Source organism: Thermobia domestica, chromosome 3 (genome assembly GCF_964235325.1).
Source record: "Thermobia domestica chromosome 3, izTheDome1.hap1.1, whole genome shotgun sequence".
NCBI classification, from domain to species: domain Eukaryota; kingdom Metazoa; phylum Arthropoda; class Insecta; order Zygentoma; family Lepismatidae; genus Thermobia; species Thermobia domestica.
Genome location: NC_137456.1, coordinates 122,201,035 through 122,228,343, shown reverse-complemented (window position 1 = coordinate 122,228,343; position 27,309 = coordinate 122,201,035). Strand labels below are relative to the sequence as shown.

General features: G+C 35.3%; 1 protein-coding gene across 6 annotated transcripts in view; it reads left to right on the top strand.

The window, feature by feature from the left end:
* LOC145680688 (uncharacterized) overlaps window positions 1–27,309 on the top strand; it is a 216,430-nt gene that overhangs the window by 20,240 nt on the left and 168,881 nt on the right. For all 6 annotated transcript variants that reach the window (XM_081751582.1, XM_081751580.1, XM_081751585.1 and 3 more), the window contains exons 2-3: window positions 6,174–6,335; window positions 22,611–23,338. In XM_081751582.1, coding sequence (XP_081607708.1) covers window positions 6,174–6,335; window positions 22,611–23,338 — 890 coding nt within the window. The remainder of the gene's footprint in view (window positions 1–6,173; window positions 6,336–22,610; window positions 23,339–27,309) is intronic.

Genomic DNA, 27,309 nt, shown 5'->3' with positions numbered 1-27,309 from the left:
CAAGGTTTGAGTCGCGGTCGCAACCTGGATGTCTAGGTCACGATGAATGGAGGTACACATAGCGAGGAGGTCGCACCATCGCTGTAGGTTCTCAGTTTGAGGAGAAACATTACTGTGACGCATGTGAAATTATTCCGTCAGTGCAAAAAAATCACTGCGAAACCACATTTTGAAATTGATAGGACCAAACAGTTTATATAAATAGGGGTGGACTCGAAACGAGATATAAGAAATTCCAAAATCTCTTTTCTTGTTCCGCAAAAATATGGACAGGAGTCTCATCTCTTGTCCATCTCTATCAATAATTAAATAATTTCATATTTTTCAATTTTCTGTGAAGAAATGCTCTCTTTCAGCACTGAGGCGAGAAATATATATATTTTAAAGATGTCTTAAGGTTTCGAGGTAAAGGGGGGTATTAACTTCAGCAAATGAAGTTTCGTCACTGCAGTTCCATTACCCCATGGATACGTGCCTTTCTTTACAGGTATTTACCTTGTATCAGTAACAAATTTAGAAGAAGCCATTTAAAAAAAAAAAATCAATCTCGGAATTGGGAGGGGGGACGTGAAGTTTTTAAGCATAGATATTATTAACAGTAGCTTCCTTTTTTCTATAAATCCACAATTTACGGACTTCAGCCTGAAAGCCCCTCCCTGTAACCGCCATTGCTTTATGTAATAATAAGCTAAAGTATAATATGAATAACTTATCTGACATTCCCATTTCAGTTGCTATTTTCTTCTATTCTCTATTTAAAACGTGCCTATTATGTTGTTTGTGTTTCTTATCCCATAGTGCTGGAACATTCCTCACTAGTTCTATTAATATGTCTTTCATAATCAAATTCAATAGTGCAGCAAAACATCTTGAACATAGACACACACAATACTCTGCGGAGGAAATTCTAAACAAATGAAGACTTTATTCCGTGCAGCGCTTCAGGGAGAACCAATGAGCACATGAGCCACAGCGATGCTGCCGCTGAACATCGATGTAAAAACAAACTCGGTTGTTTATCATCGCGACCACTAATTCACCCTCGCAGTCGACCTCTAGGTCGCGATGTAGCGTACATCTTCGGCATGCGCTTACCCATTTGAATCCATGTGTTTGTGCCAGTATCGAGGTTGTGACCGCGACTTAAACCTCGACCTCCATCGCGAGGTCTCTTCGGTATGTTTCTATCCTTAGCTACAGACATTACCTTCCTTCATTCTTGAAATAGATACTTGCGTATTAGTAGAAACAAATAATAATTAGTCTTCCTCCATGTATCAGTTAATTACAAATCTAAAATACTTCATTTAGAAAAGGATTTCTCAGCACAACATTTTTATAATTACACACAGTATGAATGAAAGAGGCAACACGAATTGAAAATGAAACAAAATCTTCTTATGGTTATTACAAATGTACAAATCAATAGTTTGAACCAAGGATACCAAGTGCTTCTCTTAAGAAACGAAATTACTAAAGATCTACTTACATTTTCTCAACTCTATACCTGGATAATTACACACACACACAAATGAAAAATAGTTGCATTAAAGAGGAGATCGGAAAACTCCTGATTTCATCTTGAGTATCTCTTGAAATATGTGACATATAGTGCGATTGTCGCATGTTACAAAGGTTCATTGATCGCAGAATATATTGTAAGAAAGCAAATTGGCAACTGAAAATCAGATTTAGAAAAAGAAAAAAAAAAAAGAAATTCCAACACTCCAGTTCTTCTCTCCCGTCCCCCTTTACCCGCAAAAATCTAGTAACCCTTGTAGGTTTTTTTCGAGGAAAATGTTGAATTTATCAAGTAGCTACTCTTTCAGTACTATTTATCTGAGTGATCATGCCTGATAAGTCATTCTTTCAGTTTAACGTCCTACGTTTATGCCCTTGAGGCTAAGGGAGGCGATGAGTAAAGCAAGGAATGATTGAAGAATTAGTGAAATGAGAAAGTGGGAGGAAACAGGAGTAACCCGAAAACTCCACGGACACTGTGTCCAACACAAACTTCACTGGGGATCGAGCCAGGGACCCCAAGCATCAGAGGTAAGCGCTCTGACACTGAGCCACCTTGCCCCCCTCTTCTTTAGATTGAAACAAGCTTTCAAATGATGTGCGCATGTATGCATAACGTACGAGAAGGAAATTTCTCTCCAAATAATACCTTTTTTGAAATTCGTAGTGTCCCTGGAGCGGCCGGACTACAGGTACTCTTAACATAATCTGCCCTGAAAAATACAGCAGTCTACGTGTAATACGTGTTGCAAATTTCATTTGCATATCTACAGTAAATCTATGAGAAAAATTCTCTCTCAATCCCGTTCGACAATACCAAATTTCGTATATAAATAGGGAAAAAGTAGAATATACAAAATGAAAGTTTCCAAATACAGTACTGTTTATCCGAGTAGTGGTTAATATGTCATTAGCGTTTTTTTGTATGCTACCCCAAAACACGCGGCTTCGTTTGAATTCCAAACTTGAAGACACGTCGAATGCAAAGAACAGAAAATGCATTTTATTACAACGTTACACACTTTGGACATGCGGAGGAAAAAAAAAAAAAAAAAAAACTCTCCCCTTAAAATTGAAATTTTCAAAAACCAGAAGTGAAGTGTCCCCCCTCTTTTTTTTAAATGAGGTGTTTATATACCGAATTTCATCATCGTAACTTGACATGCTCATGAGATACTGTAATTTTGGTTGAAATTTTCAACCCCTTTACTTCCATTACGATGCGCCCTTTAAACAATGATGTGCTCTTTAATCAATCTAACACAATAAATAAATAAATAGATTAATAAACTACGTTCCAAAATTCGTTTCAAACTGTTCAATCGTACCCCCGTGATGCGATCAGAAACAACAGGCAACATCTCTTTCAAATTACATAAAATGCTCCCCTTACCCATTTAAAATGGAAATTCCCAAAAACGCTGGGAGACAGGTGCACCTATTTTTAATGGAGGGTGTATATAAAATGTTTCATCTTCATAACTGGACAGGATTGCGAGTTACTCCGCTCCCTCTATTTTCCGTAGAATACGCATTTTAATCAAATTAACGTGGTTAAAAGCCGAGTTTGAGATACGTGATAACTACATCCAAAATTCTATTCCAAACGGTTTAACCGTTTCCCCGTGATGCGAGCACAAACAAAATCCCATTCATTTTTATAATAATAGATTACAGTTGAACACAGTTACAGCGAACTTGGTCAAGCAAAAACAAAATTCGTTGTGCGTGATTTCAAAACCTTTTGTTTTTTCAATGGTATTCTTTTCTGGTGATAAATACATGTTTTAAGTCAATTCTGAAACTAGGCATATCCTAAGAAGCACGATTAAAGAAAGTAATTATATTCGCATTAAGGTTATTTCAATCCTTGTTTTGAAGTATATTTTTGGAAGTGTTTTTTTTTTTTGGCGGGGGGGTTTGTAGATTATTTTATGTGAGCCCTCCCCTCCGCCCCAAAAATGAACACGGGAATTTTGAACTCTGGAAGGTTCCAGCAACCCTATATATCAAACTGTCTGTGAAAATATGAACATACTAATGTTGATTCTAAGAAAATGCTTCTCATCTGTTTTTGTTATTAGAAAGTAAGCGTTAAGATTTAATTAGACGCCCATTTTACTAAAACCAAATTTAATTTTTTCACTATCCTTCAAATAACTTCAAATAACGTTCCGCTTTAAAACTATTTAAATAACTTGATGAACTGTGTTACCTGTCATGAAGCATATATTCATCCACTTTATTTCTTGTGGGAGAGAAAAAATGGATATGCATTTTATTCAGAAGAATGAATTCTAACTATTAATCAAATTTTATTATTTTCCTGCATTTTGGAATATTAGCTGATAAGTCGAGTTTTATAAAAAGTATTTATGTTCGGTGACATTACTTGCGAGTAATCGGAGTATTATATAACCACGAATACATTGGTACGTTGAGGGAAAGGACCTGACAAGTGCGACAATGGTCATTAAGAAGTTTTTTTTTCTTTTCTTTTCATATCTTTCTTTCCTGCACCCTTCCTTCATTCAGAGTTGGGCAGTCTACAGTCAACCGCAGGAAGGGTTCAGATTGGTTATTTACATACTAACTCTTCCGCGTAAAAATATATCGAAGCCATCCATGGTCAGATATTGTTGTTGGTCCTATTTCTATTTCAAGGATGGGACGGTATAATGTATGTTCCAGTATAATACTCGATCGTCTGGAGCGATTTTCCAGATTTGGTACACATATGACTTAATATCTGGAAGCAAATACTATAGGTGTACGACAGACTTAGGAACAGGAAGAGGAATGTAAAAATAGTTTTCGGAGTCACTGAGATGAATAGTTGCACTCTCCGCTTAACTCCACATTCAGCTCCTCTTAACATGGAGGGTGAGAAGGGATGAAAAATAGTGTACAAAATGACTGAGATAGTGTCAAATCTATAGTTTTGGCGTCGGGAAAACATCCGACTAGTATAAAATGACTGTGTGCCCACCTCAAGGTAGGATTTTATCATGTTACTTTGATTAATGGGCGGAATATTTTGAACGGAGATTGAATGCTAAAAATTTAAGCCAAAAGTAGAGTATCTTTTGGGTTTTTATCATTACAGTTTCTTTGAAATGATTCTCCAAGTGGAAAGAGGATTCAAGTATTTTTTATCCCATTTTTCATAACCTAAAGAACGGGCAATTCAGCTAGTCTTTTTTAGAGCTTATATTTTAGTCAGATTCTATTTTTCTCTAAACTGCTTGTATAGGCATGTTCTCTGCCCAGGAAACTGCATGGATCCTGCTGTTGACGTTCCATTCGCAGAAATTTGAATGAACCATCCCGGCATGTATTATCATTTTGCTTGTTTTGATTTGTCTTCACAATTAGGTTGGAAGCTGTGAAGCTATTGGAGCATATTTATTCATGCTTTAAAATTCATATTGGTTGCAATAGAGGCACGTTCTAAGTGAACGAATCGACTTTCCGCCAGTTGGGTAAAGGTTAAATTTGGGGAAACCGCTTGTAATCATTAAGTGGAAGTTCTAATTCAGTACGATTCATGTCTCAACCCCTTACAAAGTCTTCAGTGGACACGATATTACGCGTGATGGATATAAGTTAAATTTCGGTGAGCGACCATTAACATTGTTGCCAAAGATAAAGCTGTAACAAAATGAATCTATTAGTACGAGGCGGTCATAACAAAGATAGTTTGCAGCTAGCCCGGTTTACTCACTGCATTACTGGAAAAATGCTCATGTAAGAGTTGGTATGTTAGTGGTCAGGAATATGCTTAATTAAAGTCAGGTCAAATTAAGATAAGCATGTTTTCCACGATGATACTATTACCTGTAAATCTGAGTGTCACCGTTTATTTTAATGTGATTTTACACTCATTTTTGTTTTTCGTTTTTCTACCAACTTATTTGTGATAAATTTACAGGAATGCACAGGCACGAGCAGTGAGCATGATGGGTGATGTGAAACAGTACTACTTTGTGACCGCTTTTACCGTAGTTTCCCCAGTGTTTCCAAGTAGTAATTTAATAAAGGACTGAGCTGCATTTTGGACGAAGATAGAGTGAGAGAATAAATTCTTCCCTACTGAAAAGCGCGTGCGCCTTTGGCGCATGTGGTCTTAGATTCGACTCCTGGGGAAAGAGCACAAAAAATAACTTTCACAATCATTTGCTTTCATTAATCATTCATGTCCTAAGGGACATACTAGTGGGACGTTAAACTATTTTTTTTCTTTCATTTCCACCAAGAATTGACCCTGGGTCATCTGATTGACGGATAGATGACTACGTGATTGTTACTGCAACAGCACGACTTTTAGATGACTCGTGTAGAGGAAACCTTCACAGCTTCAAATTACGCTGAAAGTACGAACTTGTTTCATCTTACTTACAACTTATTTCTCGTAACTCGTACCTTCTACATGTAGAGAGTATTGCACTTAGAAGCGAGAGTTGTTTCGTATTATGATTATCAGGTTTTCTGTTAATGTTATCACGTATGTGTAACTTACTTTCTACACTTACATGCACTTAAAAATTAAATGACATTTATTAAAATTGGAAGAAAGTGATTTTCTATCACTAGTAATGCAGCAATTTTTTAATGTAATTTGCTCTAATAATGCATATTTATTTATTTTGTAGATATCTGAGAAGGATAATCTCCCGAAGTACATATGCCATATTTGCGTCTATAAATTAGAGCAGTTCAACAACTTCCGAGATGTTTGTAACCAATCACAAACACTATTAAGTACTTACGTATCTATTGCACAACGACAGTCTTCTAATGAAGATACACTCCAGGTTAGTATATTCTTTTACGTATGTTAATAACACGTAACAAGTTCAGTATGACTTCAATGTAATCAGCATGGTATAAAAAAAAATTACGTACAGTTGGTCATTCAGTGATAATACGATGAACAAAACACTTTTCCTAGTTTGTATGTACACTCATGTCCAAAATGATCGTCGCATATCTATAACTGTATTCTTGTAAGAATATAGTTTGATAATGATCTTTCAGGGTACTTTTAATACTAATACTATGTGTATAATCGGGAAATGTATATTTGTGATAAATTTCATAGGAAAAGAATTATAAATATGAAAATTAGAATAAGTTAAACAAAATGTTGCTAAATTGACAAAAAAGTTTTATTTTCGTTTTATTGTTCTTATTTACTGCTCTTTTGACATGAAATTTGCCACATACATGTCTTTGCCGATTATACACATACTAGCATAAAAAATACCGGGCGAATTCGTTATCAAATTATATTTCTACAATATATTTATAGACATGCGACAATAATTTTGGACATGAGTGTACAAGGTCACATTATGTTTGTGATAGAAAACATAATTCTTAAGGGAATCTTACTCTAAAAGAATCTTTATAACAAAATGTTACCTTTAGCCACATTGATGATACTACATTAGAACTGCTAAAAAAAGCCAGTTTTTTGGGGTTGGAGATTTTTCCGGCCATAAAAAGAGGGATTTCGGAGGGAGGGACGTAGGGAAGATTTTTCGCCTTTTTGGCGTATGATTTTCTTTGTAAGTACTACTATAGTTTTCCTGTAGTAGATTCTACAGTTAGAAAGTGCGTGTACAATATTTATTCAGTACTTGTCAGTTCTATCTTCAGTCCGCATTCTACGTGTCTTGGTTGGTTTTCAACCTACCATTCCATTGGTTGCCAGCAAGTTTAAGTTATGCAATCCACATGACACATTGTAGTTTTGGTTGCCTAATCCTCTTACCAAGTGCTTTGAAATAATACATCTTGATATCTTGATATGTTTATTTGTTGCGTAAATTCGAACTGCCAGGCAAGAAAAATAGTATCATAAACCGAGAAACAAATACAAAACAATGTGTGGATTGGTATAAATTTGTTAATAGCGTTTTAAACATCCTCCACATCAAAATTAACGACCTTGTACATATATAGTAACAATGAAGTTTTGGTTTAATCATAAATATCCAGTGATAACTTTGTTTCACAAAATCCATTACATTTTCAGAACGGTTAATGCTAATACTTTTGAACTTTTTACTGAAACATTTTTGTCTTAAATGTTAATGTAATAACTCAACAAAAAAGTTCTATGAAACTGGAAAACCCATTGCTTTAAGACATTTTTTTTTTACTTAGAGAATTACCGGTTTTCTTTGATTCTAGGATTTTGACCCCCTTTAAAATACAGTAATTAAATGTATTCTCATGTTATAATGGGGAAAGAAAGGCGGAACGTACTGTTATCTCTCCACAAAAAATGATATATATTTAATGAAAAGGCCAAGAATTTCTCAGGCAGTAAGCCGTGAAAAAAAAAAAAAAAAAAAAATTCAACCTTAGAGTTCAAAAATAGTAAAGGATGTATTTAATAACTGGTAATTTTCTTGAAAAAGAGAGAATTACAGATATAAAAACGCAGTAAACTATATTCCTATGTACATAAATATTAGGTTTACACATTATTTTTTATTATAAGGTATGTTAATTGGAAAGAGAAAAATATGTAGATTACGATGAGTAAGTAGGCGAATAACTTCTAATATCTAAAAACAATATAGAAAATCATTAAACTTAAGGGCAGAGATGACCCAATCATATTTCTTCGCAAGTGGAACACAAATTTCCGATGTTCAACAATTTCAGTAGGATCATAGATGATAAAAAATATCTTTGGAACAAGACTACTTGGAATGACACTACGTTTATTCTATGTAAATCCGTTAGGGAAAGATCAGTAATGTTTCTGTACATAGAAACTGCTTTTGATTTATAGAGGAGAGAGAAAGAAAATATTCATTTATGCCCGCGTTTTCTTTCTTTTTTCTTTTCTTTTCTTTCTTTCTTTCTTTCTTTTTTTAATATTCAGACTTACGTACGTAATGCAATAGTGCACTAAGTGTCTGCTATAATGCTCCCGACATTATGAGTAGCTTATTACAGACCATTTTACATAATTTTAATTATTTGCTTATTTCCAGTCTTTTTGCTGCATTAATTGTGATGTTTAAGATACGTGAATCTATCTCACCCCTATTTTCTACCTAAACTCAGGAATGCATATAAACACACATTCAGAAAATCTAACATTGGCGAAAATATCGATAATGAATTAGCAAGATAGTAAAAGACTACGAACAAACGTTCCAGCAATCAAAATATAAAGGTAATTGAAGAAGTTCTGTCCCTTTTTCACCGACCACATTCAAACATCGATATATCATCTAACACGTACCTGGAAGATCAAAAATAGTCCCCATTAGCATTGACGACCTTCTTCCAACATTTTGGAACGTCATGGATTCCATCGCGGTAGAACTTGGTAGGCCGTGAAACGAAGAAGGTATCAAGTTCATTTTGCAGCTCTACTAGGAATTTGAACTGGTGTTCTCTAAGGTGATTGTCCAAGGAATGGAATAGGTGATAATTGGACGGTGCAATATCCAGGGAGTATGGCGGATGCAATATTGTTTCCCATCCAAGGCGTAGAATGGTGTTCCAGGTCATCCTGGCCACGTGGGGCTTAGCGTTGTCCTGTAACAGGAGGACTCCTTTGCGATTCAGAAGTGCTGGCTCCAGGGTTTTGAGTTTTTCATGAACACAGCTCAACTACTGACAGTACACAGTTGCATTGATGCTCTGACCAGCTGGTAGCAGTTCCCGATGCACGATGCCGCGAGCAGTACACCAAACATACAGGAGGTTCTTCTGGTGCAGTGTTGGTTTCGGCTGTTTTGGAACCGGTTCATGGGATGCTAACCAATGATGACGGCGCCTTATAGGTTCGTACAGGACCCATTTTTCATCACATGTTAACACCCTGTTCAGAAAGGGCTCCTTCCTCAGACGAAATAGCAAAGAAACACAGGTGTCTGTTCGTGTTGCCTTCTGGCCCGGAGTCAAATCATGTGCGACCCATCGACCCAACTTGTAGTGCTTTCCAAGTTAATGGAGGTGCTGCCAAATGGTTTCTCCACTCCCATTGAATTGTAGTCTCAATTCCTCACATGTCTGGCCACTGTTCGCCTCAATTGCTGCCTGAAGTTCTTCATTTTGTACATGTGTTTGTCTTTTGGCACGTGGTGCGTTTTCGAGTGTTCCGTCACCGTCCTTAAACTTGTTAAACCACCGCTGCGCTGTCCGCGTAGTCACGAAACCCTCACCAAGGGCCTGGCATATCTTCCGGCCCGCTATAGTGGCGTTTGACTTCAGTTTGAACTCGTACAGCATACACGCCCTTATGACGCTCTTTGGGGTCCTATTTTCACTCTGTCGTTAGGTAAGTTCAAGGTGTAACTGAACTGCCACAACCAGGTAGTATGTTGGATATATTCACACCAACAACTGACCTTCGCCTTATCTCCATTCGCATTCAATTCACGGTGTGAGGGTCAATGGAACACAGACCTCCTCAAAAAACAACAGAACTTTCTATCAAATTTAACTACGTAAATACACACACACAAAACTAAACTTTCGAAAAGTAGAAATATTATATTGGTAAGAAAGAAAACGCGTGTTGAACGAAGAATCATCATCTATTGAGATAGTACTATTTATCTGAACTCCAAATAAGTATCTATTTATTCAAGCTGCAGTAAACTGTAACTATGAATTCTCAGTAAGTAGTTCATCGGTTTAGGGAAGTTTCTAACCCCAGCTCCACAAACCACTGAAAGCACATAGCATGAGTAACATTGATTAATTTTATATTACTCTTTATCAAAATTCGTAAATTTGGAATCATCATCGTATCATCTTTTACAGTATTTATATCTATGTAGAGCACCAGTTATCTTTGTATTGTATGTGGCAACGTCCTGCATCTTGTTATTAATTGTCTTATCAAAAATCTAAGTTGTATCTTAATAATTATTAGGAGTAATTACCTGAGTCAATGAATAGTATCCGATTAGGCTGTCACTTCGTCTGCCTCTGTGAGAAAAGAACACAGTATCAAAATATGATAATTAAATAATTGAATTTATAATAAAGCGAAGTAGCTCAAGTGGTAGAGCGTTGGCTTCGCATTCGGGAGGTCGTGGGTTAGAGTTCTGCTGCCGACCATCCTGACTGGGGCTTTCCTCAGTCCTACCAGGCAAATGCCGGGATGGTACCTACTAAAAAACAGGCCCTGGCCGATACCTTCCCAAATTCTTCCCATTGTTGTTGTTGTTGTTGCATATCCAATATAAAATGGACTCTGAGCTGTATCTGGTGATTGTTAAATAAATAAATAAATAAATAAAGTAGTTAGCATTCAAGATATCGAATATACCTAATTATTTCATAAATATTGTCATATATTTTGACCGCCGTTTGACCATACTAACGACGTATAAGGGAGTACTGCCATCTGGGTATTGTGGGTGAAGTAGGTCCCTGAACTGTTCATTCCATGGTGAGACTAGTGGCAGTGGAAACGTGTAACGATGGAGTGAGGGGACTGCGATAATCGTGTTGTCATAGAGCTACACAAAGTGAGTGTGCCATCCGCACTGATCTTCGCCACTGTGAAATTCCTGGAAATAAGTGAACAACTTGTCTGTCGCATCATCCAGCGTTGCAATGAAACGGGAAGTATAAATGACCGATAGCGTAGTCGCCGACTGTGCACAGTGAGGACATCACTGGCAGTTAAAGCTGGAGCTGTAAGGATTCGAAGAAATCCCTTCAGGACTCAGTGATATCCTGAAAGATGTTCATTTCGAGACCACCATGTTACGAGGGCTCATTAAAACGTGGGATTCAGATCCTACAAACAACGCACAGGTCACTTTCTGACTGATCCATTACGCCAGTAGAGAGTTGAGAACGTCTCAAGCGTTACGCAGAAAATTGTGACTAGATAATTCTCTTTACTGACGAGAAGCTGTTCACAGTTACACAGTTCTTAAACGCTCAAAATGACCGTGTGTGCTCATCATCATCAGTCTAAGCTGTTGAACGTGTTTCCAAGGTCTAAAGGTCCCATCATCTGTCATAGTGTGGTGGGGTGTGAGCTTTAAGAACGGTACAATACGGCTCCATTTTGTGGAACAAGGGATGAATACATTGGCTATCGTGTACCAACCCATGGTGTTGGAACCTGTTGTGAAGGCATTAAGTGTCACCATATTACCCAACCAACAGGATTCTGCTCTCTCGCACAAGCCATGATCAACACAGGAGTAGCTATGTCCCAACGTCCCGGATTTCTCCACATCAGACTGGCAATTGTTGCGTGCCTCATTACTAGAGACACGATTTTGTGGTAAATAAGAATTCGTAATTTCGTTATAAAAATATGCGTAAAGCAGGATAAAGTCGGTGAATAAAAATTTAATAAGAACTATATTTTCCTTTGCAATTACAATTAATTACCTTTTGTTTCACCTTAATTTCCACTCATCAATCATGATACGAGCTCATGCATGACTATATTAAACAATATTTGAGTGTTTTTGAAATAACACTAAGCAGTCTTATTGAATAAAAGTATCATTTAAAGGGAAAAAAAAAAAAAAAACAGAGAGAGAGAGAGAGAGAGAGAGAGAGAGAGAGAGAGAGAGAGAGAACATTAATTTAAAAAAAGAACTTCAGTGTTGACGGTTTACTTATGCAAATAACACGTAAGCATTTTTCTCAATGTTTTCTGGTGTTAAATTTATTGTTTGTCGGTAAGTATGTCATTATAAGAAGACAGAGCCCTCTTCACATCAACATTCGAAACATATGTACATTAGATGGAGCCACTTTCCAGCGATTTGTGAATGCTCACCTAATGTACCTCGCTACACTTCTTCCACACTATCCATTTTACCAGTAGATACAGTTTGGAGCTTATTTTAACTGGATGTAAAATTTCAAAAATTCATGGTGGTCTGTTTTCTCAAAAATGGGAATTTTCATCACATTGCTAGAGAACTTACCATCAGGTTTTGCAAGTTTGAGCTAGGGAAGATGAAATAATGATGTCAATGTATTAAAGATCTCACCAGCTGGACTCACGGTCAAGTATACAGAAAGGAAAGATAATGGTAATGAATAAATTGTAAAAACGTCGAAAAATTGTCACTTTCGCATAAATTTCGTGGAATATCGAGAATAGTTGCAAATTTCGCTAATTCAACAGAATTTCGCATTTAATCGCGAGCGTTATATGGCCTAACAAATAGTGAAAAGATATATATTTTAGGTAAACAAAATTTTCATACAAAACTGACATTTCGCGTTTCCGCATGTCACCAAAAAATCGTGTCTCTACTCATTACCCAGAAAAGGGAATATAAGGTAATTGCGGGTTTAGGCTTCTCGATGCAATAAGACGCATATAGTCTTAAATCAAGTTAGACCAATTAAATAGAAAAATAAAATTTATTATATGTTAAACAAATCAAAAACTAAATATTTCGCTTTATTTCTGAAATCCGCATAATTTATGGTAATATGTGGCAGGCAGTCTTTTGTACTGAAGTTATCACTGATTGTTATAAGAAGCCACAAAATCCAAATTATTATAATTTTTATAACTAAACTACAATATTCAGCCATCATAATAACTCTATATTAATTTGATCCGAAAAACATTTAATTTCCGCTTTAAAACATTTTATGTTTATTATATTGTTGCCTGACAATTAATGCATGATTATGTTTCTACTTCATGCATATTTTTATACTTTTTATTAAATGCAATTTCAATTTCCATTACTCCATTAGCAGTTAATTCACTTGAAAAACTTCCCGAACTTTACAATTTTGATGCCCTATTGCAATATTAATATAAACTAATTCAATATTGACAAAACATTACATAATTTTAAACACTATCTGAAAAATATTCATATCTAAAAATGTTCCAATTTTTTTTGAGGGTTTAGTTTTCAACTATGCTCCGGACTCTGTCGTAGTGCCTTGAGGCGAGCTGAATCAACATCATTGTGCGAAATTACCTCGTTTTCAGCAGTCTCATTGATTACAATTTCATCCCATTTCCTTTGCGACTCCTCTGCAACCAGAATTGTGTTGTAAATGCCTCTCCATATCTAATTCCTCTGTCAGATGAGGAATCTTCACTTTGTCAACTGGAATATTGAGAACTTTGGAGACAAGCGACAACACCTCATAAGAAGAAGAAAGAATGCAAGGAGACTCAAATCTGAATCTTTGCGTACTCCTAAACCTTCTAAATGAATGGGTAAGCTTGCTTGTGCCCATTGAGTTTCATTTAACTTATAATTGAGTATTGATTGCAAACTCATTTTCAAAATGTCATCTAATTGAAAAATTTTAGTTGGCCTAAACCATGTTGGAACGGTACGTAAAACATAAGTCAATTTAGGGATACCTAAACAATTTTTGAAAGGAAAAAAGCTATATGTGCTGGTACTTTTTTCAACCTCTTGGTTATTTTTTTGAAACTGTTTAGGTGATCCTCCAAACAATTATCATATCCATCTTCGTGTAGTGGTGCTCCCAATAATGATATCTTATGAGTTGGTATTTTTCGTATTCCAGGTAGCACAGCCTGAAATTGAGCTTCAATAATGGGATCTGGTGTTCCCGACATAAAAAAGTAGCTCACACTTTAATGGATTTATTTGTAATCCTATCTTACGTGATTCCATAAGTAAAACATTTAAGTCGTTATGACTGTCTGTGGTGACACCTAAAGTACCATCATCAAGATAAAACTTTAGTTCTGAACAAAACGTACTAATTATAGGATGAATTGCTAAACTAAATAGCATCGGTTCTGCGGGATCACCCTCTTGACATCCGACCTGTGATGAAATTGTTGTCTCCGAAAAATAGTATGGACGGATTAGCTTTGCCAAAACTAGGGATATAACTGGGGTATAACTCGTTGCACTTCTTTTAACATAGTGTCTCTTTCCACAGCGTTAAATGCGTTTTTATAATCTATTTTGAGTGTTATATTGTTAAGAGTTCTGCTGTGATTTAATGAATGCACGGGTTGCATGTAAGATTGTTTGATTTAATTTCCATTTCATGTATTTGTCATTATGCTCCAGTGAAAAGATACTTATTTTTCTTCAAGAGTCCATACATAAAATAATACCTTTGATATTCATTTTACCCATTTTCTCATTGTTTTACTTTTCATAAAAGCACTAACATTAATGATATTAACTTTTAATGTCAAACACGCATATATAATTTTCACACAATTCAATTTATATATTTTATTTCCTATTATTTGTTTTGCAATTCAATACTAATTCCAAGGCGTGGTACTTCTTATTACTTCGTCCTTTTATCTGACGAGCTGTTTAGTTTCTTTTCTATACTTAAAGCACATAGGTGGGAGCATACAACTGACCTACATATGCCGGAAGATATGAACAGTTTTTCAAGGTCGTCAACTTGAGAAACTCATAATCAGCATTACCTTTAACAACTCTTATGACAAAATAAAATCACGTAACATAAAATTTCGGGTCAGAACAACTTATATTTAAACTTAATTTAAGATATTTTATTTAGTTTGTCCTATTTCTTTCAATAGTCCAGTTTTCCCTCAAATAGTTTGTTGACTCGACACTTCTTCATTTTTGTTCCAAGTAACGGTAATGGGTCCATGGAAAATGGGAAGGATGACTCACCGTGTAAACTCCATTTTAGATACTATATATTGTTTTGCTGATTTCTGGGTCCGTCTGTACAGGATCGATCTGATGGTATCTTCTTTAATGTTCTATAGTAATCCGATGTCCATGATGATGGTTAAGTTCGTTATCTTATCACTTTTTGTTAATGGCATTAGGATGGGTTGAAATCTCATGGATGGCTCATGAAACAATGGTATTTTTCGAAATTATGGGAAAGCTGTAGAATAAACGGATAGGGTGTAGAAAAGACGGAATAGTATCTTATTTGTTTACGTGTAATTACATTGTTCTTATTCTTGTGATATACGTATATATATTTGCTCTTTTTCTTTCCATTTATATTCTTCGAATATAATCTAGAGTTAACAAGCAATAAGTTTTCTAACATATAATGATAATGGATACGTACGATTAATTTAATGTAGCTACATTGCAAGTTTTCATAGATGCTCTCTTTTTTACCTATCATTGACTTGGCAAAGCTCTTCGTTCCCAATACTTTTTAAGAAACATTACATGTCTTTTAAATTAGGGTTTTCGATGGATTTTATCCAAACTTTGTTTCGAGTAGGAAACCAAATAATTTCTAAAGGACCCGAATAAGAATAGGATAACTTAGGATTTATCTTCTTAGATAATAATGCTTTCTGCATTTGTTTACCATTACTTTGTGATGGATTTGAAAAGATAGAACTATTCGTTTGTTTTTGTAGCCCTTTTTTTGCCAAGATTTTAAAATGTTTTCGGTAGCTAATCTGACTGTTCTTTCTTTCTTTCTTTCTTCACCAAATAATCCTAGATTAATTACCCATTTACAATCTAATGGTGAATAAAATTTACGACCTGTTCAGTTTCTGAAACAATTGAAACGTTTGAATTTAATGTAAATTGAACTTTAACAATTTGGACCATTTAGGTTGATCAGTTGAAACATAGGATTTGAAAATTATCTTTAAGAATTAGTTTTGTCTTTCAGTAAGATTAGGCCAAGGATTGTAAGGTGATAAAATATGTTTAATGTCTTGAATAAAAAGAAAATTTCAAACTTTTGCCCTGTAAAATACGATGCACCATCTGTCAATATTGATTTTCTATAATTATGTAAGTTTTTCTAGCTTATTTATAATAATTTTAGAATTTAATTGCCTTAATGGTTCTAATATAGTGAATCGACTAGCATTATTTACTACAACAATATATATATATATTACTAGATGGTAAGGGTCCTTGTATATCAAGATGCCAAACTTGATTTGGAATTGTAGTTCTGTAATAATAATAATTACCGTATAATTTAGTATTTCTACTCTTACTCCAGACGGATTAAACAACTTTTTACATAATTTTTGATACCTTCAAACATTCCTGACCATGTAAATTTGGATGCATTATAGCAGTGGTATGTGTAATTTCCTGATGTGAACCTATTTCAAGTTTGTCAGGATAATAGTCGATACTCGTATTTCTCAGTACTTTAAGAACTACTATTCGTATACCCCCATTTAATTTACCTTTCGTTATCTTAAGTAATATCTTTTAATTGATAGGGATAATTTCTCCTTTTAGAGCATTTATGATTGGTTTTAATGCGATATCTTTACGTTGATGTTCCTGTAAAGACACATTTAAATCAAGTATTTTCCATGGATTAAGAAAAGTTAGTTTAGTAGTCGTACCTTCTATCTCATTAACCCTTTTAACTCGCAGGGTTTTTAAAGGAAATTGTAGACTTTCAGTTAAGTTGTTCCTGCTTTAGAACTATTTATCCAACAGTCTTGGTTCGTACGTTATTTTCTTCAGAATTGAACCAGCTTTTAGATGGTATGATACCCATGCCCCGTGACGTACGTGGAAAAGGATATTGAGAGAAAATCGGGAAAAATCCCACTAAAAATAACTTTTCGTGAATTAGGGGCCCCCTAAAACGACCCCTCGTAAATCTACGTGACTATAATACCCTGTAAAAAAAATTAGTGCCAAGCACCATTTCGTTATGCCTCATAGTTTCGAGGGAAAGAATATTTTCCAATTTTATTCGAAACCGTGAAATTTCATAGAATAAATGAAAATGTAAACTTTTAGTTTAGTTGTTACTGCTTCAGAACTGTTTATTGCACGTCATTTTCTTCAGAATTGAACCAGCTTTCGGATGGTATGATACTCATGCCCCCATGATGTACGTGGAAAGATATATTGAGAGAAAAATCAGGAATAATCCCTCCAAAAGTATCTTTTTGCAAATTTAGGGCTCCGTAAAACGGCCCCAGTTAAGTGTACGCGACTATAATACCCTGTAAAAAATGCGTGCCTAGCACCATTCCGATATTCCTCATAGTTTCAAGGGAAAAAATATTTTCAAATCCTATTCGTCTCCACTTTCTCGTCCACTTCTTTTCGTCTGCAGAAGTTAGACATGGTATTGAGTTTTTGAGGCGTGAACAGAGATGTAAAACATACAGTATGTAATTGTTTGCTTTATAAAACACAGCCGAAAACCAGTGCGAAATAAAATCTTCCAAACAACACAGACACGTAACCGCGAAGATCTCTATTACTTCTGCGTAGAAAAAAATCTTTCGTACGCATGAAAATTAACACAAAAGAATGAGAGGGAGAGAAAAAGCGAAAGAGCGCGATAAGAGGTTCATGTTACTGTCGGAGACACTGTCATGACCACATAAATCAGTCCACTCCTAAAACATGTGTACGTTCTCTATGAGAAGGCAAATGTAGACACATGCCACGTGCAAGGCATTTAACACAGGGTGATTTAAAAATGATTAGTCATCGACTTTGTGAAGTGAAACCGTAAACTTTTTTTTTTTTTTTTTTTTTTTTTTTTTTTTTTTTGCTTCCTAGCACATTCTTTTTTATACAATAGAAGAGGAAAAGAGAGTTTGAGTAAAAAAATTGTAGTCCATGTAAGGTGCTAATTAAGTGTAATAATGCATGAAGTGTGACATCCGAGTAGAAAGGTTTAATTTCCTGAAATTCTTGGTTAGGAGGGTGAAAACAGTTCTACTAATAAAATCAGCTTGGACGTTAGGTGAAAATATCTAATTGAAACCTACAATCTTCTTAATCATAGTACCCTATTTTCATTGTATTTTGTGATTACGTAATATCCAACTGAGACTATGAGAATTTGTATATCTCTAGATACTGTGATTATGTAGAAACAGTTCAAATTTTGAAATTGCCAAAAATAATTAAATTCAAGCTCGTATACATTTTTGTTCCAATCGGATTCTGGTACAGTTCTGGAATAGAAATATACAGGTTTTAAAATTCCTTCATGATGACTAATATAGAGCTATAGGGCCTTATGTAGAGTCGTTCTGGAGCGTGATTAGTGCCATACTAAAGTGTTCGACTAACATGAGTTTCATGCAGTAGTCAGACTTTTAGTATGTCGCTAATCATACATCAAAACGACTCTGCATAAGGCGGATAAAGTTTAGTAGAAATATCAACATGTATTATGAAGGGAACATTTAGATTGAGTATTTAAATTATTCCATGATCTAAAGAGCTGTCATAATTTTACTCAACGCTTCATCCTCTGTGCTACTCCAACAAAATGGTATTTTATTAGATCGTAATGTGGTAAAGGTGCTAGTAATTCTGAATAAGAATCTGTGGCATTTTGTAACGAGATTCTGGATGCTATTGCCAATGATAACACTTTTGCACAACGCGTGGGCCGCGGTGGCTTAGTGCTCTGATGCTTGGGGTCCCGGGTTCGATCCCAGCCTCCGCCAAGTGAACTTTGTGGTGGACAAACACCGTGTGCGTGGGTTTTCTCGGGGTTCTCCCGTTTGCTCCCACTTTCTTCATTCCACCATTTCATTCATTACTTTTTATCACCGTCTCCTTTAGCCTAACCGGAATAACCGTGGGACGTAAAACTCAAAGATTTCATTTAATTTAATTTTTACTTTTGCACAACGCATCGTGTTCAGTGATGAAGCGACTTTCCGTGTTAGTGGTCAGGTAAACAAACAAAATGTTCGAATTTGGGGCCTACAGAACCCACATGCAGTCATTAAACATGTACGAGATTTGCCCAAAGTCAATGTGTTTTGTGCGATATCCCGATCATCTGTTTACCGCCCATTCTTCTTCAATGGAAACACGGTTAACAGTCAGCAGTATCTCGCTATGTTACAAAACTGGTTGTTTCCGAGGCTGCACGAAGACAACTATTTTTCAACAAGACGGGGCACTCACTGGAGTCGTCAAGGAGCTGGCGACTTAGCATGTCTCAGCTGGCCTCCACGGTCACCGGATTTGTCATCCTGTGACCTCTTCCTGTGGGGTTTCGTTAAAGACAACATTTATGTACCACCACTCCCACAGAACCTGGAAGAGTTGAAGAACCGGATCCCTACTGCCATAACATCAGTGACGCAGGACATGCTTGCTTGAGTATGGGAGGAATTTGAGTATCGATGTGATATTGTTCGTGTCGCTGATGGAGGACATATTGAACATCTGTAATTTTAACTTTGAACTGTAATTTGAACTTGATAGGTTCGTAAATATGTGTGTAAAATTTCATATTCGTATGTCTTAAAGTTTAATAAATATATGCATTCGAAATACTTATATTCTTTTTGAAACAGGATGTACTTTTTCCTATTGATGAAAACATAATTTCGACAGCTTCTTTCACCAAAATGTCACTTTGATTTGAAGGTTTCACTCGAACATTAATTGATGTGGTTTTAGGTTTGCATTTTTTCCTTAATTTCCTAAGAAAGTTCCGATTAAGTCTGAACTAGCAGTGTCTATATAACAAGTCACAGGAATATGCCATACGGAAACTAATTTACATTACATATTGTAATTCACTTGTTTGCAAAGTGTAACATTTACCCGAATATTTTTTTTTAAGAATAAGATTTTCGTAAAGAAATTCGTTCATTTACATTTGGATTAACACGACAATTCCTCCAGAAATGTTCTCTTGAACCACACTTAAAGCATTGTTTCGGTTTATACATAGTTTTCTGACTTACCATATCAGGTTTGGAAGAAGACTGTGACCTCTTGATAATCGGTTGGATGTTTACGATTTGAATCACACGATTCAGCAAAAACAAGTAGTTCCTTTTTATTTAACGGCAAAGATGTTAATACAAAGATATTCTTATTCTTGGGCGTGAATAATTTGTTTACTGATGAGCAAAATTCTTTACTGTCTCATCTCCATTCTGATCAGTGTTAAACTATTTTTTTCACGTATAAATTCAGAAAATGATTGTTCAGGATTCATTACTTGATAGTAGTCTCTTTTATAACTTGTGATTTTATAACACTACATACATATTTATTAACTAAGCTGGAGAGAATATATTCCCAATTTCTATTACTGTTCACCAATCGCTGTAAATGTGTGAAAATCTTGCCCGTGATCCATCCTAACAAAAGTACTAGAATGACCTCTGATGAAGCCATTTTTTGTTCAATTATCTTTATTAACTTTAATGAGTATATTGTAAGTGGCTGAACCGTCTTTGGTATTTAATACAAGTATTTCATTGATGTGGGATTCTATTGCTTTATATGCATTTTGAGATATATTTTTACCAAAATTATAACATATGGTTTCTCCCCTGCCTCTAATATGACTTGAGTGTCATGCGGAATATTCGTGCCAATGAAATCAAATTTTCTGCAGATGTAACTTGGTTGATCTCGCTCCAGGCCGTGTAGGAGGGGAAGGGGGAAGGTAGAAGTTAGGGGGCCCGATCCAACAATATTAAAGTTCATCACCATATTATAGTTCATTTGCAAGCCTACTGTGAAAATTTTAGCCTAAGGTACCACCTGGAAACAGGTCTATCATATGATCGTTGCTTTCCATCACTATCGAACAATATGTAAAAAATACAGAACAGTTAAAATTAATAATCCCCCTATTTTCACTACCCTTGTTAGCTGACATTTTGTGAATTTTAAAGGCCGTCGTTTGTTTCACAGTGTTCGTGCTTTCTCTGAACAAAATTTTGGAGGTTAATCTATACCAAAAATGTTTTATAGAACGAAAAAACATTTCTAATTTAGCATTCGACATTCTGTCTCTCTCTCTAATATTTTATCATACAATATGGCTTATTTGAGAAGAACGAAGTACTTTTTGTTTTTATGTCCCGTACTTTATTACCCACAGAAAGAGAAATGTAAAGTAGCTGCGGATTTAGGCTTCTCGATGCAATAATATATACACAGTTTTTAATTAAGTCAAATAGAAAAGTAAAATTTATTATAATATGTTAAACGAATCAAAAACGAAAGATTTCTCTTTATTTCTGAAAACAAAAATCCATCGGGATTATATTTTGATCAGAATATTTCTGTTATTATACTAGTAGCATGGCTTGCGTAATATCACATCTGAACGTTATCCAGCCACTGTAGATAATATTGGAGAAGCCAGAAGACTCTTCCCTCCAGAAACATTACTGGTCTTTTACAAGAGAAGTAAGTCGATAGTCTTGGCCTAGGGTTCCCAGACATCTGGGTTCTAGCAAAACTTCTGGTTTTGAAGTATCAAAATTGATATCCTTCCTTGTAAGCCGACGTGTTTTGCTTTCCTTTTATGGCTTAAAAATGATTATTGTTAAAAGTTGAGGATTTCAACATGAATAAATTCTATGAAGAATATCGTTCAGTTAAAGAAAGTATTGTCATCTAAGAAGCTGTAGCAAGTTTCATCAGACGAAGAAAAGCATACATTCCCTTTTAAGAAATGTATTTCTCTAAACTGAAAAATACAAGATAATAACCGCTTACGTTTTTCCATATCCAACTGCAATGCTGAATGTAAGAGATTGTTTTCAAAAATGAAATCTGTGTGGACAGATACTAGAAATAGACTGCTGAAAAGCATAACTTCAAATTTGTAGAGAATTAGGGGGAAAATAGTGATAATAGTGACCGTGATCTTGAAATTTGTTTGTATGCTGCAACATATAGTAAGTTTTCAAGTGACAAACCTATAATCAAACCATCTCAAAGTGGCAAGATGTATCACTAAACCTGCTATCTTTTGGTGAGAGAAGTGTATACGAATTTTCCTGTATAATACCTTTGCTGTTCCTTTAAGATAAGATAAAATAAAATTTAATAAATAAATATAAGCAATCGAAGAGCATTTTTGTGATGAAGACGTAAAATGTCCGTTTTGATTAGAGAGCTGGTGGCTTTATCTTAACCACTGAATAGAACTTGGATAAACCTTTCCTAGAAAAAGTTACTATTGTAGTCAGTCAAAAGTAGTTCAACTCCGTAAGAATGCATGATTATTCGCCAGGTTCTCCACTTTGGTTTTTCAACCCGTGTACCGTATATCACTGTTTTTTTTTTTCCTTCTAGAATGGTGTAACATTTTATATTTTATACGTTATCTTAATACATTTACTTTCTTTATATTGACAGAATTCAGATGTCGCAAGAAAACTGAGTCAATTTGTATCAGATGAGATTTCAGAAGAAACAAGAAACGTTGTTGATATTACACAAGCTGTTTCCAATTCATTAACAGGAGAAAGTCGAGAAGTGTCTGGTGTGAATATAATTGATGATACTACTACTAAGACTTATGGAATACGACGAAGTACGAGTAGTACTTCTATTTCATCAGTGGAGTCTGTGGAGTCTGTTTATGAAGTGCCAAAAACAAACGAAAACATTGTTTCATCCTGTGGAAACTATTCTGGTTATCAGGCAAATGACGTTCAAATTTTAGATGATGCTTCTAAAAGTGATGATCGATCCGTGTACCCCTGTACAGTAGAGGAGCCTGTTTTAGAAGTGCCAAAAACTAACGAATACGTTGCTGTTCCTTCCTATGGAAACAGTTCTGGTCATCAGACAGCTGACATTCATGTTTTAGATAATGCTTCTGAAAATGATGATCAATCCGTGTACTCTTGTACGGGTGAGACTGAAGAACAAAATGTACGTGGAAGCTCTTTTGTGGAAAGTGCACTAGATAGTAAGTTCCTTCTACAGAATGTTAAGGTGGAGCCACAAGACAATATTCACACTATGACTGTCCAGGAGACCACGCAAATAAATTATACTACATTATTCCAGGGTGTAGCACCATTTGTTCATATTAAATTAGATGGAGAAGATGACATCAGTGGATTCGGAGTGATGAGGTAAGAAAAGTTGTTGTTGCAGGTTCTCTTCTGTCGTAGCTCTGTTTTTTTTTTTTTTTTTCCTTCTTTCTATTTTGTATACTTCTCAGTATTTCTCTATGCGGTGGTATTACCGATTTAATTTTGTTGTTTAGACGAGAACATACTCATAATCGTTGATTTTGGACTGCAATAATATTGAATAACCTTTAAATAGTTCTACTGTAGATATATGTATAAAGCGATTGAACTTACAAGAAGAACATTATAAACTGGATTTGCGCTCCTGTTTATATTAACGCCAAATTTCCTACCTTTCAAATAGCTCCCCAGGAACCTACGTAAACCCATAAATTTCAAGTTAAAAGACTAGGTGAGTGATACGACAAACAGAAACTTCTAACACGTCCAGAAAATGTGTATCATTAATTGTTTCGACCCTAATTGCGACTCGTGACCCAAATCATATTAGCTGTAAAGTAATACATTCAAAGTATCGTACATGCTTGGATAAAACCGATAGGAAGTGCACTCAAATACTAAAATAAATTATTAAAATGCTACCTTTTGAAACTTAAGTTTCGGGATCCCGGTGGTACAGAGTCCCACTTAAACTTAAAAGATTCAAATGAGAGCATTAAGTGAGTGGTGCCTCAAACAAAAACTGACCACACCTGAAAAAGACAAGTTAGTTTCGTTTCACAGTGTGAAAGTACGGTAGACATCCAAATTACGCGAGTTCAGTACTAAGGCCTGAAATACTACATCTATAAGTACTGGTTGCAGTAGTTTATTAAGATCAAGATCTGTTCCTCGGACGTTGAATCCATATGTATATATATAAACGTTATTAGCAAATTCGGTATATTTTACTGTTTTTGTTCTATGGCGATATAGACTGAAACAGGAAATCGTTAATTTGAACCAGTTCTGGTTTGAATTTGAATTTGAAGGGAGCTGAATCCATTGCAAGGAACACTTCCCTATATCTTAGTTTCTGCCCTACGGAAGTCAGTATTGAAATCGGAAATACTAGTAAATTTCAACCACTTCCGATTTCGGTAGTCTTGCAGGTGGTGATATGTTCCCTTAGACCGTGAATGAAATGCAAAAAGCCGCTTCTTGGTATCTATTACCTTTTTGTTCTGTGGCGATAAATGATGAAACCGGAAATGGTTAATTTGAACTACTTAGTGTGAGAATAGTGGGTTAACGGGAGATGGAACCTACTATTGGGATGCTGAATTGATTAAAAAAAAATCTCTATATCTCGTACCATTTTTGCTCTGTGCAAATCAGTATTGAAACAGGAAATAATAGTTAATTTTAACTAATTCAGGTTTTGGTAGTGTTGCGGGTTGATATGTTCCTTAGTCTCAGAATCAATTAAAAAAAAAAAAAAAAACTCGTTATGTTACTGATTTCATTCAATGGCGATAAATTTTGAAACCGGAAATGGTCAATTCCCACTACTTTGGGTTTGAATAGAGGTTTAGTGGAGGAGACGGAACCCATTTTTGGTACTGGATCAACTGCAAAAATCCGCTTCTCGATATCTCTTACCGTTTTTGCTCATACCTGTTGATAGACAAATAGGCAGACAGACGGACGAACATAACCGTTCTGTAAGACTTCCGACCTTTATGCATAGCATAATTTGGAAGTTTAAAACAATTAAGCTGTATTATTGCTTATTTTGGTCCCATTTGGGACTAGGACGAAAAGTTCTACAGCAAATGTTTGTCCCTATATTTGTCGAGTTTCATTGAAGTGGTATTAGTAGATATGAAGATCAAGTTTTCCCAATCAATTACATTTTTCAGTTAATACGACTTGCAATGAGAGATAAACTTTCCCTATGTAAATCGTAGCACGTGATTATAATTTTATGAATAAAGTCGGTCTCAAAAAAAGGACTCCCTAATTAAATACGTGGAGTTACGAGTTAAATGCACATTTATCCTCAGCTATTTTTACAAGGATTTTAAGAGTTAATCCTTGTTTTATTTCCATTAACAGCTGTGTGTTGTCTTTCGAGAAAGCATTGAATTGTTTTACAGCTTTCAGTGTTTTACTGTTTATTGAAGAAAAGAAAGAAAAAAGTAACTTTTTAATAATAAGTGGATAATTAAACAAGTCATCCTTGTTTCATAATTTCATTTTTTTATCGTATTATATTAAACTATAAACTACAGTATTGAAAGAAAAACAGGCAAACTTAAAGTGGATATGCTTATCTATCTACCTGAGTTGTCCCATCGATTATCTCTTCCCCTTTAAGGCTCGCTCATAGGTGGGTGTCAGCTGGGTATGCTCTGCTTTAAGTTTTAAATTTAAATGGGGTCTCGGCACATTCTTTTATTGGCTTGATGTAATGTACCATTACAGTTGAAAGTAATGGCAATTTTTTTTACTCACCCTGTACCTAGTAAATTTTTTTTATTCGATTTCGGTTTAATTACACAATTTATTTATTCTCTTTACTTCAAATTAAATGTAATGAATCGAAAGGTCTCATTAGGAATCACATTTTAACTGAATAACATATTTATTTATATTTTGATTAATTGTAAATCCCATTTTCGCATATACAAGTTGAATAGTTACAAGGTTTACCATGCTGACGTCATACCGAAACATAGTTCCGTCATTGGATATAAATTTTCTTAATTTCAGACCAATGTAGAATTTAGTCAGGTAACTAAACCTTCCCTCACCCCCTCTCACTAGTCCATAGTCACTTTCAGATCCGGTTATATCTGGATTTCACCAAATTTCTATTCGCTTTGTAATTTCCGCGGCTGGAAGACTCCGCCCTGATTGGTGGAATTCTCCAATCCCTGTCGTTTTCGGCGCAATGTTTTCATTCTCAACACAGACGATTCTACAAGCACAGCCGTGGACAGCATCTACTCTATATTTGCTGGTAAGGACTTAAAATTTTTTAGTGAAAATCCAGTAAAAAATCAGATTAAATGCCGTAGTAAACGCCATATGATCATTTAGGAGCCCAAAATATGCATTTTCATTAAAGAAAGTGGATAGTTTGTGAAATTCCGGATTTCTGTTTATTAGGACGCCATGTTGCTGCCCAGATAGAAAAGACAGAAAGGAGAGTGATTTTTGATCTTTTAAAACTCAGGGAAATACGACCTGGTTTTTCGTACATTCTATAGTGTATACTGTGAATGTGATTTGTTTTTTTTTTTTTTTTTTTTTTTTTTTTCAGTAGTTGCATGTACTAATACTGTAATACTAACTATCAGAATGGCAGCTTAATCTCACTAAAAGGGCTCCTATTCCTTTTCGGAATTGAACCATTTCTAGCAGGGAATGGGTTGGTTATTGTTTGTTTTAGGGCCTTTTCCCCTCTCAGGGGAAAGGTCCCTCAATAAACCTTGTTAAGGTGCCCCCAGGGCATCAAATTCTAGTAAACATGCTTTAAACAATTTGTGAGGTCAGATGGACCTAGGGTTTACTCTTCTCATTTTGTCCCCCTAAAGTTCAATAGAGCCAATTTCATATACCGACAAGGAGTAATGTGTTTGAAGGTACTTGTCTTCAACATGCATGTAATTAAATGGTGCTTGTTTGGTTTAGTAGTTTAGTATATATATATTGTTATGTGTAGGTAGTTTTGTGTGAATGTGTGACGTTACTGTGCGAGGACAGTGTAATTACTTATGTAAACTCATTACCATTTTTCTAACTAAAAGTAACTAAACCAGAATAAATATTATAGATTTGATTAGCAAGTGTAAGGCTATATTTTAGTACACAGCGGATTATTCCTTACTACAGCGCCATCGTGTCCGTTTCCGGTAATCAGTTGTTTGTTGACATTACGTCATTGCATGAGTTAGCGATCTAGGTTGTTTGATTTTGGCCCCTTATTCTCAAATTACATCCCGTGGACATGGTTTTCGGTTCATATGAGTGTACGTTTCGATGAAATAGCATGAGATCTCGTAGTTCTGAAAATTACAGCTTGC